General features: G+C 43.0%; 1 protein-coding gene across 1 annotated transcript; it reads left to right on the top strand.

Moving 5' to 3' along the window:
• Positions 1-166: 166 nt before the first annotated feature.
• LOC146960149 (cleavage and polyadenylation specificity factor subunit 3-like) lies at positions 167-20,792 on the top strand (the record flags this gene model as incomplete). The annotated part of the gene is made up of 10 exons (XM_085772585.1): positions 167-352; positions 5,297-5,386; positions 5,520-5,670; positions 8,059-8,234; positions 8,893-9,051; positions 10,092-10,238; positions 17,840-17,992; positions 18,109-18,217; positions 20,051-20,149; positions 20,668-20,792. Coding segments are annotated over 10 exons (1,395 nt in total), but the record flags the coding sequence as incomplete, so codon positions are not given.
• Between the last annotated feature and the right edge of the window lie 600 nt (positions 20,793-21,392).

Genomic DNA, 21,392 nt, shown 5'->3' with positions numbered 1-21,392 from the left:
ACAGCTGACAAAGAGAGAGGGAGTGATGCTGCCTGTCGCTCAGGTGGAGCTGTGACGGAGCTGTGTGTTGATGCTGTGTGTGTGTGTGTGTGTGTGTGTGTGTGTGTGTGTGTGTGTGTGTGTGTGTGTGTGTGTGTGTGTGTGTGTGTGTGTGTGTGTGTGTGTGTGTGACAGTAACATCTCGGCAGACGACATGCTCTACACGGAGACGGACCTGGAGGACAGCATGGAGAAGATCGAGACCATCAACTTCCACGAGGTGAAGGAAGTGGCCGGCATCAAGTTCTGGTGTTACCACGCCGGACACGTGCTGGGCGCCGCCATGTTCATGATCGAGATCGCCGGCGTCAAGGTAACGGACGCTCACCGCCACTCACATGACTCAGCTGTTCAACCCTCTGTTGGTGTTTTGTTTTTTGCTTTTTTACTTTATTTTGCAAATAAATCGATGTACAAACCAATAAGGCAAATAGTAAACTTGTAAATATAAATAAATACAAAACATAAGATATAAGAGCATGAAATAAAATAAACAAACATCAAATAAACAAGACAAAGAAAAGAAAGTATGTACAGTAAAGTAAATAAATTAGAAAAATTAAACATTTCAATCAATAATCGATGTGACCAGATCAATAAACTGAGTCTGACAAACAGGAAATCAGAAGTAAGGCTTCTAAAACATGCAGCATCCCTTCAAAATAAAAGCATGGAAATACAAATCCTTTTAAAAAAAGAAACTGTTTTTAACACCGTGTTGTCCTGCACTTTATCGTCATCATGTCTAAATGGAAGCGCATATTGATAAGTAATTTCATCAACTCACAAAAAATATTTCCCAGAATGCACCTCTTCACCTAAACTTCATTATCACATAATATCACATTATGTAAATTATAAACATATGAATCGCAGTGATTCACTCTCTCTGCTGCGACAAAGAACAGATGTTATTATGATTTATTTATCTTAGTTGGAGCAGAAACAGTGAAGATTAAAACGCAGCTGTGTTTTGATTAAAAAGTGATTGATTGAAAATCCTAATCAATAATCACAGACTTCAGGCTCCAGAGTCAATTTCTCTTCATTTGATGAGCAAAATAAACTGTTTAAAGACGTCGCCTCGGGCTTTAAGTTGAAGGATGGTTTTATAATTTTAACATTTTGTTGAATAATCCAATTAATAATAAACAAATGTATACTTTTAGATCATTTTATTCATTTGTATGTTGTGTTAATCCTATATATGCTGGTGTTGATGTATAATTAATTCAAATATCATGACAAGGAGAGTTTGAAGGTGATCCGTGACTAAATCTGAAGTTAATTCCCATCTACTGATTACCTTGTTTTAACCAGTCAACAGGCCTCCTGAGGTGTGTGTATATTAACCTACACCTGAAATACACAGCATCATAAAATATGCATGCACTTAAACTTTTATATGAAATAACAGGGTATCCACGGGGTCTTAAAAAGTCTAAAATTTGAAAATCTAAATTTTAGGCCTTAAAATGTCTTAAATTTGTTGAATTATTGTGTTCAAGTCTTAAATAATTTTAGACAGGTCTTAAATTTTCTTATGCCCACCATGGACGAGCATTTCACTCGCATTTGCCCCTAAAAAAAAATACATGTGTGAACCAGGAAAATCACAAAAAGAAAGAGCACAACCTGCGATTGGTCAAAAACTACAAATCCCACAATTCTCTGGCCTCAACAATAACAGTAGTTAGTGTAAGTAAGGGAGAGTGGAGCTGTCGGTGAAAAGAGGAAACAACGCCACGTCTGGTCCTGTTCTATGTTGTTCGTTCACACCGTCACCGTTTATTCGTTACGTCCGCGGTGTAAAAGGCCGTGACGCAAAGACGCGATTAGGCGCGAGACGCGATTAGGCGCGCGACGCGGTAGACGCGACTTTTTTTTTTTGCGACGCAATACACCCGATTTGTTTTGTGCGACGGGACCTTCGCGTCTTCGTCTATTTCATCGTGTTTGGTGGGAAGACCCACAAGGGGCTTCCCACCAAACACGAGGAACGCTTTTTTTTTCGCTCGAGTTGTGACGCGCGACCAAACGCGAGATACGCGGTTTGACGCTCTTTTTGACTCGTGTCAAAAAAAAATTCACGAGCCCGCCAACAACTTTTTTTTTTTTTCAAAGCAGGTTCAACTGGACTTAGTTATTTGTCTAGGAAGACGTTTCACCTCTCATCCAAGAGGCTTCATCAGTTCATGTAGCATCTGACCAGGCTGGGACTGGTCCAACTAACTGGTCTGGAGACTCAGTATAAGTCCAGTTGCTTTCGATTTAACCTCCTTTGAAATACTATGACCTGGACAAATGAGAATATGCACAGGCCTACAACAACATTTCTGCTCTCATCGACCATGGTTGAGGTCACAACGCTGCTCTGTAGCTGCTCTGGAAGTCCGAGACACTGAGGCCAAACGCCGCCGTCGCTTCTGATCCATGTCGGCGAGTTCCGGGCTGATGAGCTACAGAGACTTTAGAGTCAAAGGAGCAGTGCGTCGCTGTGTCGGACTGTTTGGATTTAATGAAGAAGCTGCACAGAGTCAGGTGAGCAGAAGCTGCCCCCCCCCCCCCCCCCCCCCCTCACCGTGGAGCCGCTGCTGTCTCACAGCCGCCACCGACCCCTAGAATAAAACACCACCGACCCCTAGCGTGACGCACAGTATACTGTTATGAGACACATTATGCATCCCAACTGTCTTTTTTTTTAGAGGATTTTTTTTTTTAACCAAGAATGCGAAAAAATCATGATCCAGGGGCCAAAATTCGAAACAAATATATTTTTAATCATAATTCTCATTATTCTCCTGATGTCGGTTTAATGTAAACAGATTGAGCTGATACGCGAGAGTAATGTGACAGCGGGGCAGTGCTGCAGCTGCTGTGCTGTGATGGACCTGATCAGACTGGTGGTGGTCCACAGTCAATCAGTCCCAGATCCTCCACCGTCAGCAGATCCCCCGAAAGCCCCCGCAAATAATACATCGACAAGAAGTTAAGTGGCAAGTTGCACCTTTTCGTCGGCTTATTATTTGCGGATTTTTTTTTTTATAGCCTATATAACGTCACTGCAACATGCGGCTCTCAGTGCTTGTCGGTGTTGTGTCTATAAATTGTGAAATAACTTTTCCTCAATAGAAATATGAGACGTGGTCGATAGGTTTCATTCATCCATGTTTTGGCAGACAATACAAATAACCAATGATAATGAGATTTCCACCGCGTCGAACCAATCATGTGGCTGGAATAGAGCCAGTCAACAGTAACATGTGCATTTGTTTGGGTTGCTGCAGATGTGCACATCAGCTGACACCGCCAGAGAGAGACACATAACAGCCGCTTCAAGGAGACTAGCGGACTTTTTTTTTTTTTTAATAGCCTCTTCATTCATCTTGGGCGGGGGGCGGTGCGCCGTCTTATAATGTTACAGAAAACCCTGCATTATGTTTTTTACAACTCGTGTTCCTACACTATAGAGACAACTTGCTGTTGGCTCTATATTTCAAGAAACTTGTTTTCTGTTTAAAAGGCACAATTCACCCATCTTTTAACCGGGTAGTTACGTCTCCAGTCTGTCGAGCGGGCGAGCGCACAGCTGATGTGCTTCCATGACAACAGACGCACGGATTCAGTGTGGACAGAGAGCGTCAGATGTGACGCGATTGTCGGACGCTCGTTCGCGTCGCATCCAGTTAGGACACGGTGTGAGCAGCCACATCCACTGCGCTCTGGATCAGCTGATCGGTGCTCAGGTGACGTTAGATCTTCACTTTTTTAAACTCATACAAAGTGCAGCCAAACAGCAGGCTGAAGAGAGAGGACCAGCAGCAGCAGCAGCAGCTCTGACAGCTCCTCTGTGGCGCTGCAGACAGGCTGCAGGTGAGCTGGCCTGAGAGCAGAGTGCCGTCTCTTTTTTTTTTTTTTTTTTTAGCAGCCTTTGTTACAGATAGGCTACATGTCCATGTGCATGTGCATGAGAACTGATTTTGAATCGAAGAGACACCCAAATATTCACATCCTTCAGTCCAGGCTTTTGAAAAGAGAGTAGCCTATAAAATCAGCTTCATGTAGCAGTTTACTTTAAAATGGTTCGAATATATTGCTGCTGAATAAATCTGAAACATGTGATGTGCATTTTTTGGGGGGAAATATGGCTTCTGATATAATAGTCTGTAGACATCATCATCATTCAACGTTTTCACATGGTCTGGTGTTAATAAAGCAAACTAAAAATCGCAAAAAGAAAATCAAGAATCGGTTGAATCGAAAATCGATTTTGAATCGAATCGTGACCCTAAAAGTCGGAATCGAATCGTGAGCCACCCAAAGATTCACATCCCTAGTACAGAGACCTGCCACAGTGTCATGGTGCATTAATATAAACTTCAACCTCAGAGCTGTCAGTCCTCAGACTGTCCTGACTGTCCCTGAACATCACACAGGGATGCAAACAGCGCGCCGTAAAGCGAAACTCGCTTTTTTCATGACCAATTAGGTGACTTGTGTGAATCGTTCAGATCCGAAGAGTTTTTGTTTTGAGGGGGGGGGGGTCTCAGCGTCTCAGCTGGGGTCAGTAAAATGTTTTTCTAACAGGCTGACAGTGACAATCACGTGAGGCGAACTCATTCATGGTCTCTGATTATACTGATAACAGCCGTCCTCCAATGTAGACGCGCGACATGCACCCACGTTACCCAAAGCGGTGACGCCGTTTTTTCCCCCCGTGCACGTCCGCGGCGCACAGCTCCACGGACGTGCACGGTTCCCTACGTTGCTGTGTCAGGCAGGTGTTTCCATGGAGCTCTGCCCCGTTTCAGAGGTGCAGGAAGCCCTGAGTGGAAAGACGTCGCCTCCGCCATGTAGAATGTGTTCAATTCAAAAAAGTGAAACTAACACATTATATAGGCCTATATGTCCATTACACACTGAATGGGATGTTAAATCCCATGTCTTTATTTATTCAGTTTATTTTAATAGTAATAATTATGACTAACATTCAGTGAAGTCCTAAAAATCAGTATCTCCAAAATTGAAATATTGCAATGGTTTTTATTTTTTTAAAGCATTTTTAATATAGAAATGTTGGCCTTCTGAAAACTGTCCATCTATATGCACTCAATACTTGGTTGGGGTTGAACTACTGGAAATTGACTTTTCTGTGATATTGTTAATGGTGAGCCCCCCCCCCCCCGCCAGACAATACCTCTCTTTTTTGGTCCTGACCCGTTTGCATCCCTGTGTGTGTGTGTGTGTGTGTGTGTAGTTGTTGTACACAGGAGACTTCTCCCGTCAGGAGGACAGACACTTGATGGCGGCGGAGATCCCCAGCGTCAAACCAGACATCCTCATCACCGTGAGTGGAGCCGTTCAACCTGTTCAATCTTTATTTAAACACAGAGCACAGACACTTAACATTGAACCTGTGTGTGTTTGTGTGTGTGTGTGTGTGTGTGTGTGTGTTTGTTGTGTGTGTGTGTGTGTGTCAGGAGTCGACCTACGGGACTCACATCCACGAGAAGCGGGAGGAGCGAGAGGCTCGGTTCTGCAACACGGTCCACGACATCGTCAACAGAGAAGGTCGATGTCTGATCCCCGTGTTCGCTCTGGGCCGAGCGCAGGAGCTGCTGCTCATCCTCGGTGAGACCACGGCAACAACGACGCCATGACGACGCACGGCGACCTAAGAGTGGCGCTTTCCCTTCAGCTGAGGGAAAAATAAATTCAGGCTTCAAGTTTTATTTACAAGATTAAACTAAGGGACGTGTTTCTGTCTATGGATCACACAGAAACATTTTCATTCACCATACACACTCGTTAAAGCCCCAGTGTGTAACTTATTTGGCTTTTTAGTAGCAAAAATCTAATATTGCTTTCATAAATACGTATTTCACTGAAGTCGAATCACACCCGCATACAAATGAAAGCTTTCTGGTACCTTAGAATGAGTTGTTACAAGTCGTTACAAACACATGAGTGGGTGACGCACCGAACCGAGGCGGCCATGTTGCATCGTGACCGTAGGTAACCACGGAAACTCAGCGGAGCTGTCGGCTCGGCCTGTTAAAACTGTCACCACTGTGCAGGGCCGTTGCTAGGAATTCTGGGCCCCCTTAAAGAATACTAAAGTGGGCCCCTCCCCCTAACTTTTCCAGTTTTTTTTCTTAGACTACGTATGTATTATCATTTTTTATTTAGCCTAGTAGCCTACCTTGTTTTGATGCTAATGCAACATTACACTGCAAAAACCCAAGTATCTTACCAAGAATATTTGTCTTATTTCTAGTCAAAATGTAATTTCTAGTCAAAACAAATATCATTATACCTAAAATAAGACTCAGAATATTAAAAGTAGCTTGTTTTTAGACACTTTTTACTTCTTTCAAGCATATTTTCACTTGGAATAAGTAGAAAAAATATAATAGTGGAACAAGTTTTTCTTCCTTATTACAAGCACAAAAAACTTGCTTTCACTGGCAGATTTTTCTACTTATTTCAAGTGAAAATTAGTTTGAAACAAGTGAAAATTATCTAAAAATAAGTAAATCTTTAGGTGATGAGTCTTATTTAAAGTGGAAAGAGATTAGTTTTGACTAGAAATTAGACATTTTGACAAGAAATAAGACAAATATTCTTGGAAGGATGTTGAGTTTTTACAGTGTACTATGAGTATTAGTCAGGGTCTTACACAGAATAATTCAGTCATACAAAGATTAGACTACTGGGGTTTTTTATGGGCCCCACTGGGCGCTGGGCCCCTAGAATTATCATCACCTTTCTCCCCTATACAACGGCCCTGCCACTGTGTAGTGTGAGGAAGGACGGACGCACTGGTGTTGCATTCAGGTGCAGTCAGGCAGACGGCCGTCGGCAAACCTACCGGATGTCATTTTACTCGACGAGAGAAAGCCGGTAAAACGTGGGTCGGGTAAACAATACGACATCACCATGACAACATATTGCTACGCCTGTATTGTTTTGCCTCGTGCTGGCGGACCACTTGTTTACATAGACGCTTGTTTATCCTGATACATGCAGCGTCTGTTGTCTGTCTGACGTCTGCCCGATTTCACCTGAATGCAACATAAAGAATACGTTCAGATATGCAACCGCACCGCTAGATGGGGGGAATTCCTACATATTATACCTTTAAAGAGGAACTATGCAAGATTTTTACCTTAAAGGGATAGTTCAACATTTTGGCAAATTGGTCCATTGCCATAATCCCTATAGTCATAGCAGTAGGTTCGTTAAAGGGATAGTTCACCCTAGAATGATATTTCGCTCATTATCTACTCACCCTCATGTGGACTAAGGGCTGGAAGAATTTTCAGAGTCCACCGTCCCTTCTCTGAGTTACAGGGGGTCTCGGCGTAGCAGTGCATTTCAATGCAACGGTTGCAAAGGGACACCAGAGCTCTTCGTAAAAAAACACACACAAAAAAACATCCAAATACCTCCATGATGCTCGTATGTAATGTCCGTCTTGTGCTGAAGCCCCAAATTGCGTAATTGTCCCGAAAAAAATTAAATAAGTCTATATTTTAAGCTTGTTTGTAGCGGAAGCTTCTCGAAGCTCCTCTTCCTGGTCCGTCCAAATCTCGCGTGATTTGCGCCGGCGTCAGTGCGGTTACTGCGAATCACGCGAGATTTGGACGGACCAGGAAGAGGAGCTTCGAGAAGCTTCCGCTACAAACAAGCTTAAAATATAGACTTATTTAATTTTTTTCGGGACAATTACGCAATTTGGGGCTTCAGCACAAGACGGACATTACATACGAGCATCATGGAGGTATTTGGATGTTTTTTTGTGTGTGTTTTTTTACGAAGAGCTCTGGTGTCCCTTTGCTACCGTGGCATTGAAATGCACTGCTACGCCGAGACCCCCTGTAACTCAGAGAAGGGACGGTGGACTCTGAAAATTCTTCCAGCCCTTAGTCAACATGAGGGTGAGTAGATAATGAGCGAAATATCATTCTAGGGTGAACTATCCCTTTAACTTTATTTGTGTGTGTGTGTGTGGACCAGACGAGTACTGGCAGAACCACCCGGAGCTCCACGACATCCCGATCTTCTACGCTTCGTCTCTGGCCAGGAAGTGCATGGCCGTGTACCAGACCTACATCAACGCCATGAACGACAAGATCCGCAAGGCCATCAACATCAACAACCCCTTCGTCTTCAAGCACATCAGCAACCTGAAGGTTTGTTTTGTTTTGTTTTTGTTTTTACTTTTCTGTCCTGTTTTATTGTGTCGTCAGGTTTGTTCTGTCCTTTGTTTTCTGTTTTGTCTGTTTAGGTCAGTGTATTGTCAGTGTATACATTGTGTATGCTTAGGGTTGCAAAGGGGCGGAAAATTTCCAGTTTTTTATTCCAAATTGGAAAATATCCATGGGAATTATGGGAAATTATGGGAATTTATGGGGATTAACTGGAAATTTGGGGTAATTTAAACAAACTGTATCATATCCAAACATAAATGTAAATATTTTGTTTCGTCATAAGCAGACATCCATGCAAAATAACAATACAATTAAAAAACATGACATTTCAACAGATTTATTTGTGAGTAGAACTTTATCAAGTTCTAATTCTTGTATGAACAATCAGCTATTTTACTGAACAACAAAAACATGAATATTGAGTAAAATATTACTAATTGCTTATTAAGGGCCAACCTTCAATTTTGTAAATTTCGGATTTATTCCCGTTTATTCCCATAGAAAGTTTCCGTTATTACCCGATACCCGATATTTTGCAACCCTATGTATGCTATTGCCTGTTTCCATTGTCGTTGTCGTTTGTTTTCTGACGTGTGTGTGTGTGTGTGTGTGTGTGTGTGTGTGTGTGTGTGTGTGTCAGAGCATGGACCACTTCGACGACATCGGGCCCAGCGTGGTGATGGCGTCGCCCGGCATGATGCAGAGCGGTTTGTCCCGGGAGCTGTTTGAGAGCTGGTGCACGGACAAGAGGAACGGCGTCATCATCGCCGGCTACTGCGTGGAGGGGACGCTCGCCAAGGTGGGAATCGAACCTGCGACACCTCGGGTCCCTTCTGCAGTTTTTTTTGTTTATTATCATAGGAAGTGAAACGTTTCCTCCACTGGTTTTTAGAAATGTCAGGTCTGTGTTCACTTTTGGAGACAAGTTAAGAACAACAGAGAGTGAGAGGCAAGGCAAGGCAAGGCAATTTTATTTGTATAGCCCGTTTTTACCACCAGTTTGTCTCAAAGGGCTTTACATGGCATCGTAACAACATCCTCTGTCCTTAGACCCTCACATCAACTGAGGAAAAACTCCATGGAAAACCCTTTTAACAGGGAAAAGTCGGAGAAACCTCAGGGTGAGCAACAGAGGAGGGATCCCTCACCCAGGACGGACAGACGTGCAATAGATGTTGTTACAGACAAGAAAACAGTTTACAGTTTGTCACAGAATGTGCGAAATATGGAAATGTTAGCAGAGAGAGTGAAATAAAATAAACAATCACAGCAATAAATAAAAATAGACAATAACAGCTGTAAAATTAGTTTGTCTGCCCCAAATGCATCTTTCTTTATTCATAACTTCTCCTTTAATCGGTATCTTATAGTTTGGTGATAATAACTGCGATGGCAAGAACAACAACACAAATAACTCTGACTGAGAACAGTGTAATTGCTGAAACAAAATCTTTTACAGTGTGTGTATCTGAATAAAATAAGACTCTTATTTAAATTATATTATTGATCGGCATCGATAGATATTCCCAGTATTGGATCAGTCCGGTCAGTTTTATTGATAATGTTGAGTTTAATGTGGCTACGTAACAAGAATCTGAATCTGTGACAGACTCCTGTGTTAACGACGTAGGATCGATCAGAAGAGTGTGTCGTGTTGCGTTCAAGTGCCGCTGGGATTTAATGAATTTTTAATAATATTTTTATATTATTTTAAATGATGAAACTTTTCACACAGGTTATTTAATATACTGTGTGTGTGTGTGTGTGTGTGTGTGTGTGTGTGTGTGTGTGTGTGTGTGTGTGTGTGTGTGTGTGTGTGTGTGTGTGTGTGTGTTGCAGCACATCATGACGGAGCCTGATGAGATCGCCACCATGTCGGGACAGAAGCTTCCTCTCAAGATGTCGGTCGACTACATCTCCTTCTCCGCTCACACCGACTACCAGCAGACCAGCGAGTTCATCCGGGCGCTCAAACCGCCGCACGTGGTAAAAACATCACACACACACACACACACACTATTTAAATCCACACTATTTAATTAAATCCACAAACCTTTGGGTTTAATGCGACACACTAACAGGCAAAAACACTGTTTTTTCATGCACTGATCAATTTTGAGATTTTGGGATATTTTTCTCTCAGAAAAGTGGAAAGAAATGGTAGAAAATCCACATTAAGGTTTTTTATTTTACTTCATTTTGTCTCTTTCATCAGTAGATTTCTCCTAAATTCACCAAAAGTTATGTCAGGTATCACTGTAAAGCTCCCTCTCTCTCCTGAACAATTATGTGGATCCAAAAATTGTCGTTTCCTCCGTATCCGCGACCAATCGTAAAAGTGCGATTCACATTAATGATCTATGGAATTTTACAGTACAAATCTTTAAAGGCCTGTGGTGGCAAAAAATGTTGTTCCTTCACCAAAATATTAAAAAAGGATGAGTGGACACGTCAGCTGTCTTTCTTGAGTTTTAATAAAAGGCATTCATGAATGGAGTCACACAACACAACCGAACAGGAGTACAGTCAGTGAGTGAGTGAGCTGAAGAAGTTTAGAGACACGCTATCTTATAGTAAAACAAAGCTTTGAACAGACAAAATATATGGCGCCATGCCTGGCTTTACCCCCTGATAGTGAGAGTGGTAAATCCACAGGCACTGTGTCAAAGCGATCCTTCAGGTCCTGACCTCGGGCCTGCTAAGTGTGGATATTGCTTCCCCTGATAAGGCCACATAAATTGTCAGCACAGGAATGTTCACTTGAATAACATGTTTGTGCCCCAGTCTTAAAGCACACACCTGAATAACATGCTATACCAAAATTTCCCATTACATTCCACCCTTTTTAGCATTTTTATGCTAAACCAAACAAGAAACAGGAAATTTTGTACTGAACTACCCCATGACCTTTGGTGCCCTGCCCCGCACCAGCCAAACGCCAGCACCCCCAGTCTCCAACTCGGGAGTTTACAGACCCCAGGCAGAGGACCCCAGGTCACAGGCACAGAAGAGCCAAAACCCCTCCCCTCACTTGACAAGAGGAGGGTAAAAGACTCATCCGTCTAGCTGCTCTTAACTTAAGATAAAAGGGGAAAAACCTCGAATATGATGAGGAAAAAAATCCCATAATCAATACTAAACTAAACTACTTCAAATAATATGCAGAAGACCCAGAATAACACAAAACAAATCAAATCAAACTGTGAGACTAAAAAACGTAAGGAAAAAGATTACAATCATAACACGGTGTAAGCTGATAAATCAAACATCTCCAAAAACCATGACCGTTGTTCAACTATAAGTAGAAATCACTAACATCGATTACACGAGTGTAATTAGACTAATAATAAAAGAAAGCAAAATGTAACAGTTCTTTTCACATGTCCTGGCACACACTTCTCCATGAGTTAACCCTTCGTGACAAGGCTAATGCTTGATTCCCTCTCATACATCAACAGGACATGACAGCTCCAATACAGTTCAGAACAACACGCATAAAACATAAGTTGCACATCAGTGAGGAATGATTAAGGCAAAATACAAAGTTAAAGCATCTCATCGTCCTCCCCAGAAGGGGGGAAACCCACTCGTCATTCCAGTCCATCACTGATTTCACCAATGGTACGAATAACCAAAAACATGAAACAATCAGAGATATCAAAACTGTGTTTGTGAAATTCAGACTTTCAGTAATCACCGTCATGTCCAGCAGTAGAAACAAAATCACAAGCAATGATAAAATACTACTGTTAAAGATAAGCAAAAACATCAAACTCACACATATAGCAATGCATGAAAACCAAACATGGTGCTTTGTGATTATCTTAAACTGAAAACATAATAAAAAAACAACTTTATTGGTTACATCACTCAATGTGAAAAATTATCAACACTGAATATGGAAACTTAAAGGAGCTCATCCCGCAACTCTGTAGTTCTTGTGAGAGTGAGAGTGATCCTAAAGTCAATGTTTATGAGAATTGAAACCTGCGACCATATCAGGTCACATCTGAAGATGTCCAAGTTGTCGTCCCACATTACCTGTCGCCACCACAGGTTGTCCACATGCTGATGTACCCAGAGACTGCTCTCTGGGTGTAACACGATCCCGAGTGAACAAACTGCGCTTCTCTGAGTAGTAGGATTTGTGGTCCTTTGGGAAAAGTGGAGTTGTTTTCAAAACAACTGTGGAAACATTCCAGGAACAAACCTTCAGCCCCTCGTAACTCACAACAGTTGCGTTGAATCCTCAGCCGTTCCTCTGTCGGGTTGTGAACTACAAGTGCAGGGCCATGTCATTCTGGGTAAAAGCAATCATTGCCCCCAGAATTTTAGGAAGAGGTGTTCAACGGCACAGAGTTACCTTTGTCATGTGACAGGGCAGCGCAAGCACGGCAGCTTGCGTTGGTCAGCACCCTTGCAGCTCTCATCACTGCCCTGCATCCAACGTTGTCCTCCAGCTCGATGCTGTGTTACTCACGGTAACAGCAGATGTCTTCACCAGAATGCAAAGCGTGTGGTGTAGATTTGTGGCCTGGGTGAGGTGAATCTGTCATGACGTTGTTGCTCGTCCTGCGGTTGTAGATCTCCTTCAGTAACAGCACCGACAGCCACGCGGTGATGGAGATAACCAGCAGGAAACTGGTCGCCACCCTTAGGCCGCACCCGAGCTGCTTACAGGGATGTCATGGTCGTTCACCACGATGTAGTCGCCTGACCTGCAGTCACACAGCTCTGTGTCTGCTGGCCCTGTAGGGCAACCTCCACCTGTTGGTAAAATTTATACGAAAAAACAAACAACAGGAAAAAAAACAAACAGACAACGAGAATGCACAATACCACATCATTCATCCACACACTGGCCAGTGATTTCATACATACTTCAATCATTCATCCTTCCCCCTTTTTGACACATGGTTCAACCCATGTGTCAACTTCACACACTGTGGAGAAAACATAAACAAGGGAAACAGCAGAGACTGCTGTTCTCTGGTTTTCCACACGGCCCTCTCTTGCCAGAGAGGCTCATATCAACAAGTTGGCTATCTCAGCGGTAGCCACAACTGTGGGGATGGAACGGGGGTGTTAGAGAAAAACAACGGACACATACTTCGTGAGACAAAAGTAGCCTTGAAGCTGCGACTGCAGCTGCATCTGTCCTGGTATCACCTAGAGAGAAAATGTCAATGTTGTTTACGTGAACTTTCGCACAGCAATTTGTTATGTCGGTACCAGCAGTTCAACCAAAAAGAAATATCAATTAATGCTGATCATTTAGGTTTTCCTGTTGAAGTCGTCTCCATTCACCCAAATATGTCCAACATCCTGAAAATTAACACTCTTCAAAAAAAAAAAATACTGAGTAGAGTATCCTTTAACTCTGGCCTGTGGGAGAAAAACATACATTATGATGGCCACATGGTCATGTGGCTTTCCGTCCTCAGCTGTTGGAAGGAGAGTAACAGGGTTAAAACAGTACATGACAGAAGTCAGAATCCCTCCTTCTCGTCAACAGTCCTGGTCAAAGGTCATGAGCAGTCAGTCAGTCCAAGTACTGGAGGTGCTTTGTAAAACTACTTTAAAGTCACTACAACACTTTGTCAGCCTCCACAGTCGTCAGTGTCAAACCTAAGTGACAGGGTCTGAGCTTTAGGCCTTGTCCATAAGCAATTGCTGCGAATGGTGCCTAAATTACAACGAGCGACCCATTGTCTGCTAGCTTCTCATGGCCAAAAATTATATCACTTTAATGAATTTACAGAATTGAAATTTATTTATTTATTTTTTTATGAGGGGGATCCTCCCTCTGTTAAGATCATGTGACCCAAGATGTGACCTCTGTGGCAACAAACTACATGTTGGACAGGCTGGCCTAGTGCCCCTGTTTACCCAGATGGGTCAAAAGAGCCAGAGCAGCTTTAACGCATCTCTCTCTGGTCTCACTTGCAATCAAGATACCATCACCATTCTGCAACAAAGCACGTTTCTCTGGCAACACCAGAGGCTCCAGGCTGTCCCCCAGAGTAAAGCAATAAATCGTTGAAGATTTACACCAACCCTGACACAACCGAGCAAAACGCATACACCTTCCCACCAAACCAAAAAGCAAAACCAAAATTGACTGTCAAACTTACATGAAAGCGTTTAAAAAGATCAACAACAAAAAAACCATTTACTATTTGTTGGAATTCTAAACAAAATCGTGTACGGATTCTGTACCATCGGCGCCCTGGCCTGCACAGCAACTTTTACAGCCTGCAGGTCTTGCACAAATCTCCACTCCACAGGCTCGCCCTCAGGTCGAATCTTATGCACCAGAAAAAATGGGGGTTCTCACTGGAGAACCAGCACATGGCACAATCACACCAGCTTTCAACAAAGCATCATACACAGGCCTAATGCCTTCACTTGCATCATGTCTGAGAGGATACTGGTTACAACAGGGACAAAACAGTGTGATTTAGGCTAATCGTTATAACAACAGGCTTATAATTGTTTTTAATCAGAAACGTCATGCTTACTTTTAGCCCAGAGATGACTGAGAATATCTTTTAATTCCGAGATCTCTTCAACAGATTTAAACAGTTTCTTGTCTATGTGAAAATTAGGATAGTCAAAGAAAAATATGATCTCATCCTCAACTTCAACATCATTATTCAACAATTTGCAATTTGCCCTCAGGACTTCTTTAAAGTGCACCTGAGGATCAGCTGTAGCCTCCTAGTTTGAGGAAGCATTTAGCTTCTCTACCCAATTTTCCAAGTTTGTACATGCAGGATTTACCAATGAGATGTGTGGTTCTGCTTCGAGGCTCTGAACTGTTTCTAGCATGAGCTCAGTGTCAGTATCAGTGTTACGGCGTGCAGCATGTGTCTGTGTATCAGTGTGTGTGTTAGTGTAGGTGTTCTCACGTGTTTCCAATGCGCTCCCAGCTGCCGGCCCAGTGTCTCCACCAGACCCGTCCCGGCCTGCACTTCCACCATATAGTAGTCCCAGTTCACCCTCTCTCTCCTCTCATTGGGGCAGTACCGTGCCCAGTGTCCTATCTTGCCACACCGAAAGCATCGGCCCCCCCTTTCGTTGCCGCGACCTGCTGCTCCGCGTCCGCAGCCGGCATGGCCCCGGCCTCGGTTCTGAGACCTGCGTCGCGGGTGGAGTTGGCGGTCGCGGCCACAGCTGCCCCCTCCGTCACCACTGTCCATGTTCTTTATCAGTTCTGCAGCCAAGACAGCTTCAGTGGCATAAGCCTTGACTTCGTCCAGGCTTACACAGTATACCAGTGGCGACTGTGCACAGACAGCATGTTTACCAGCCACTGTCCATGGCATGGACACGGGCTGCTCACATTGTTCTTTTTCCCCGGGCTTGGGGAGCGCCAGGCAGGGTGGGAGCTGCTGCTGCTGATGATGATGATGATGAGGAGAAACATCCTGAAGTGACGATGAAGGTGGGGGTGGAGGTGGATGGCACGGTGCAGTCGAGTCCAGGTCTGGATCCAGCTTCAGACACCGGGGCACGGTCCTGTTGGAGCCCTGCCTACACTCTGCTTCACACATCCACATGTCAAAAGCTTTCCAATTTATCCTAATTCCCTTCTTGCTTTTATTATTCCGACGCAGCAGTCTCGCATTTAAAGCCTTTAACTCTTCAACGCTCAGGCTGCCCATTTTTGGAAATTTAAATTCTCTGACCCACAGATCTAATTGGGCTATGGCTTCCTCTCCATAGTTATCTGTCATGTACTTTATATTTGGGGCTTCGTAATCTGGTCCCTCGGATAGATAGACATCCAGAGGGTTTGCTTTGTTTCGTTCCCATGATTGTATTCTCTCAGACGTTTGCAAGTTTAATTTTCACAAAAGAAAAAACAGTAGGCCACTCAGATTTAGATTATCTTACTTACTCACCGTTCAAATTTGAATCTTTAAAATCTTTAAGCATAATAAATTTAGATTTAATTTCAAAATAACCGCAATTTAGATTATTTTCTGTTTTAAAGAAAAGAGAAGAAGAGTAGCACTGCTAAATTTTAATTTTAAATTTACTCTTTAACTTTAACCGGATTCCGACTTTAATTATTTTCTCAAAATTAAATTGTAGTTCTCCAGACAGTCAAAATTGTTTCTTCTCCTTACTCCGCCTGTCTTAGTGTTGTAGCCCCTAAGTGCCTCAGACCCGGTCTGGCTTACTGCAGGTTCCCAGAACCTGAAGCCCCAAGTCCTCGACTTGAGGGAAGTCTACCGCTCCCTGACACTTGGCCTCCCCCGAATAGGAAGCCGAGTTGTCCGGCACGTCTGCCGCCACTACTGCGAACTCAGTAGGTAGAGACGGGACTTTGGCCCTTTCTTTTCTCAAAACTCACCAGAAAAAGACAGCGAGGTGTTTTCTGTAGCCACCGAGTTCGTTGGACCCCGACCGGTGAGGGGACTCTCAGTCCTCTGGACGTCAGGCCCTCTTCTCAACCTTCCTTGACGGGGGAGTCCGAGGTGTGCACTTTAATCACCTTCGGTCCAGAAACGAAAAATCCGCTCACAGATGGGGTCCCTTCGTGGTCGCCAAATTGTGGTGGCAAAAAATGTTGTTCCTTCACCAAAATATTAAAAAAGGATGAGTGGACACGTCAGCTGTCTTTCTTGAGTTTTAATAAAAGGCATTCATGAATGGAGTCACACAACACAACCGAACAGGAGTACAGTCAGTGAGTGAGTGAGCTGAAGAAGTTTAGAGACACGCTATCTTATAGTAAAACAAAGCTTTGAACAGACAAAATATATGGCGCCATGCCTGGCTTTACCCCCTGATAGTGAGAGTGGTAAATCCACAGGCACTGTGTCAAAGCGATCCTTCAGGTCCTGACCTCGGGCCTGCTAAGTGTGGATATTGCTTCCCCTGATAAGGCCACATAAATTGTCAGCACAGGAATGTTCACTTGAATAACATGTTTGTGCCCCAGTCTTAAAGCACACACCTGAATAACATGCTATACCAAAATTTCCCATTACAGGCCGTTTTCTCAAAATGAGTTTTTCCTCAGACTCTGGACCCGAAATCTCCACTTCAGCAGCACTTAAAGACACCAAACCTTCCAGTTTTATTCCTGTCTATATTCTGAAGGTTTTTACAGAGGGGATTGTTGATATATCATTCACAGCCTGATTTATACAACATTTTATTCCTAAAAACATGGAGAAATTTGAGTTTTTAGGGCTGGTGACAGTATTTTCTCATTTACAGAGTGATAAAAAGACATATCCAAAATCCTCCTCTGTAAAAACTTCTGACTCTAATATGTCAACAGAATAAAACAAGAATTTTGAAAGGTTCTTTATCCATTGTTCAGATTTCGGTTCTGGAAATGTATGCAAATTAGCGCATATTTCATTAGATATTGCCTCATTTACATATTTAAACATAAAACTTGACAAAACTTGTAATACAAAAAATATTTGTCTTAATGTGAGTGATAAACTTGGGAAGTTTCATGGTGATGTCTGTTAGTTTAAATTTCTACCCTATTCACCTGTAGTGTCCCACCTTAATGCAGTTTGTGTGTGTCTGTGTGTGTGTGTGTGTGTGTGCGTGTGCAGATCCTGGTGCACGGCGAGCAGAACGAGATGGCCCGGCTGAAGGCGGCTCTGATCCGAGAGTACGAAGACAACGACGAGGTTCACATCGAAGTCCACAACCCGCGAAACACTGAAGCCGTGACGCTGAACTTCAGAGGAGAGAAACTGGCCAAGGTGTGTGTGTGTGTGTGTGTGTGTGTGTGTGTGTTGTTGTTGTGTTGTTGTATTGGTGTGGGCCGTGTTGTTAACTCCCAGCATGCTTTGCTCTGCTCCGCTGTGCTGTGCTGCAGGTGATGGGCGTGCTGGCGGATGAGAAGTGCTCTCAGGGTCAGAGAGTCTCTGGGATCCTGGTGAAGAGAAACTTCAGTTACCACATCCTGACGCCGTCCGACCTCTCCAGTCAGTCTGTGTGTGTGTGTGTGTGTGTGTGTGTGTGTGTGTGTGTGTGTGTGTGTGTGTGTGTGTGTCTGTGAGACTGTGTGTGTGTGTGTGTCTGTGAGACTGTGTGTGTGTGTGTGTGTGTGTGTGTGTGTGTGTGTGTGTGTGTGTATTGTCAAACACTTATTATAATTGATGAATGTTTAATGTTTTTGATCCGTCAACAAATGTTTCAAGCTGCTTCTGTCACAGAAAGTAAACCTCAACATCTGGACTGATTGGTTGGTTGGTTGGTTGATAGAAAGAAAGAAAGAAAGAAAGAAAGAAAGAGTGAAGGAAAGAAAGAAAAAGAGAGAAAGAGGTGGAAAGAAAGACAATAGCTGGGTTTCCATCCAAGTCGTATCGAATTTAAAAGCGGATTTTGTGAAAATGCGCAAAAAGCAAAGCGAATTTATGCCCGTTTCCATTCATTAGTGTTTTGCGATTAGGAGGAGTGCACCGTGAGATTACGTCATAAGAGAGCGTGAATGTATCCAACAGTTGACACTCAGCTGACACTCAACATCATGGACAATTTACGTACTTTCCGGACTATAGACGCACCTGTATAATCCGCACCAGCTACATTTTAAAAGAAAATACATATATAGGCCGCACTTTAGGTTTTCATGTTGTAACATGAGATATTTACACAGAAAGACAGTAGGAACTGTGACAGTCCGCTCGCTTTTCCGCTGTTTTGGTTACGCTCCTCTCCTCCATGTGCATCTGTTTACATACGAAGCCGGTGAAAAATCAATAAGTTACATAACGATGTTACGGCGTGTGTTTGTGTCGTCTTAACCGTCATAAACAAAAGATTATGGGTTATGGAGCGCGTTTGTGTTGCGGTGCAGAGAGGAGAGCTGGGAGACCGGGGCGTCGCTGGGTGAAGTCCAGCAGCTTCACCCACAAACTCTGCCTCAATTCGCATAATCTGTTTCCATCACAAAAACTCGCATTTCCTTTATTCGATACGCTGACAAATCCACCCCCTCCACGCGTATAAACTTTTATGCGCATTTACTGCCTTTATTCGAATTTCTGGCGTTTCCATTCAAGTATTTATGCGCATTTTCACAAAATGCGCATAAGAAAAGGTGGATGGAAACCCAACTAATGAAAGATTGAAAGAAAATGCAAGAAAGGAAGACCAAGAAAATAATAATCAGAAGGAAAGAAACGAAGAAAAAAGAAAGAGGGAAGATAAAGAAAGAGAGAAAGAAAAGAAACAGGAAAAAAGGAAGATCAAGAAAGAAATAATCAAAAGGAAAGAAAATAGAGAGAAAGAAAAGAAACAAAAAGGGCAAAGAAAGAAAAAGATAGTAGGAAGAAAAAGGAAAGAAGAAATACTTAGAAATACTTAAGAAAAAGAGAGGGAAGGAAATAAAGAAAAAGAGAGAAAGAGGAGGAAAGAAAGACAATGAAAAGAAGAAAAAAATAATCAAAATAATAATAAAGACAATGAAGGTAGAAAGAAAGGAAGATCAAGGAAGAAATAATCAAAAGGAAAGAAACAAAGAAAAAAAGAGAAACAAACAAACAAAAAAGGCAAAACAAGAAAAAGATAGTAGGAAGAAAAAAGACGGACAGAAAGAGAGAAGAAATAGAAAGAAAGACAAAAGGCTACAGAAGCAAAGAAGAGAGAGAAGTGACAAAAAAGTAAAGAAAGAGAAAGACATGAACATGAAGACGTGAAGAAAGTAGAGACATAAATGATGGAGTGACTAACAGACTCCTCCTTCTCCTCTTCTTCCACATTTTCCTCCTCCTCCTCTTCCTCCTCCTCCTCTTCCTCCTCTTCCTCCTCCTCAGACTACACCGACCTCGCCATGGGAACGGTGAAACAGACTCAGGCGATCCCGTTCACTGGACCGATCTCTCTGCTCGTCACGCAGCTGCGCAGCCTCGCGGGTGAGTTGGCTCCGCCCCCTTCGTCCTCTAACTCCTCCTCCTCCTCTTCCTCCTCTTCCTCTTCCTCCTTCCTCCTCCTCCTCCTCCTCCTCCTCCTCCTGCAGTAGCATAGATATACAGTATATATACTGACTAGATGCCGCGTTCTGCTTCTCAGCGTACGTCAACACGGCCGCCATCTTGGTCCGGGGTTCTGACCATAGACATAATATACGTCTGACCAGCAGTCAGACCGGTCAGACCCTTGTAGAACTAAGTTCAGTGTGTTTATGCATGTGGGTGTGTGTCTGAGTATGTAAGTTGAAGAGTTCCAGTCCTTGAACTCGCGTGTTCGTTTGATGAAGTATGCAGGAGACGTTCAGTTACAACATTTTAGATATTTATTTATAAAAGAATCAACTAGGAAACGAGATCGTGTACAGAGCTCCGGACCAGACTAAGTTTCCCTGACCAACATGCCGCAGCAGCATCAGTTCACGAAGTCTGATGCTGTCTCCTGTCCCTGTCCGGTTTTATAGTTACTGATTACACAAATGCAAGATATGATGTAATTGATGTAATGTGCATCCTCATTGGCTGCAGTCCGTACGCCATGACCTCGTGTCTGACCCCAATCTCATGCTTGGTGCTGATCAGCTGTTGATAGCTCCTATTAAACAAGGGACAAGAGAAAGAGAAAAGGACAAGACACGCAACCCCCTGCATTTGTCAGCCTTCCCCTGTGTCAGCTGACTATCACAGTTACACTAGGTACGAAGACCAGATATCCCAATTGTTTATCAAACAACCAGTACACTCAGTCCCTGTGTGTAACTGCTACTTCCCCTGTCATGTGTAGGCTATGTCATTCTCTGGGCTGTAAGAGCAAAACACAGTAATTACACCAATTATAGAAAAGTTGATTACATGCTTCATTATTAAACTGATTGTCACGAGCTTATCATATGTCTAAGGCAAATGTCAATATCCCAAACATTATAGCAATATACGATTTTGGGGTAAATATCACAACAAAGTGTATGTTTAATACATAAAAAAAAAATTATAAAGATTTTTTGTTGTTGTTGTATCATAAACATATGTCTGACATTTATAATAAACCAAACGGCTTGAAAATCGGTTGAATATTCAGTGAGTTATGGCGATTTTAATGGTTAATAGACGTCTGCCTCTGTTGACTAGTGCAGTAAGTAGACACGGCTTCCCCCTGACCAAGATGGCCGCCGCGTTGACGCATTCCACT

The sequence above is a fragment of the Trachurus japonicus genome, unplaced genomic scaffold (genome assembly GCF_045865225.1).
Source record: "Trachurus japonicus isolate A0001 unplaced genomic scaffold, Traja_1.0 AP030658.1".
Taxonomy (NCBI): Eukaryota; Metazoa; Chordata; class Actinopteri; order Carangiformes; family Carangidae; genus Trachurus; species Trachurus japonicus.
This window is presented reverse-complemented; position numbering and strand designations above follow the sequence as displayed.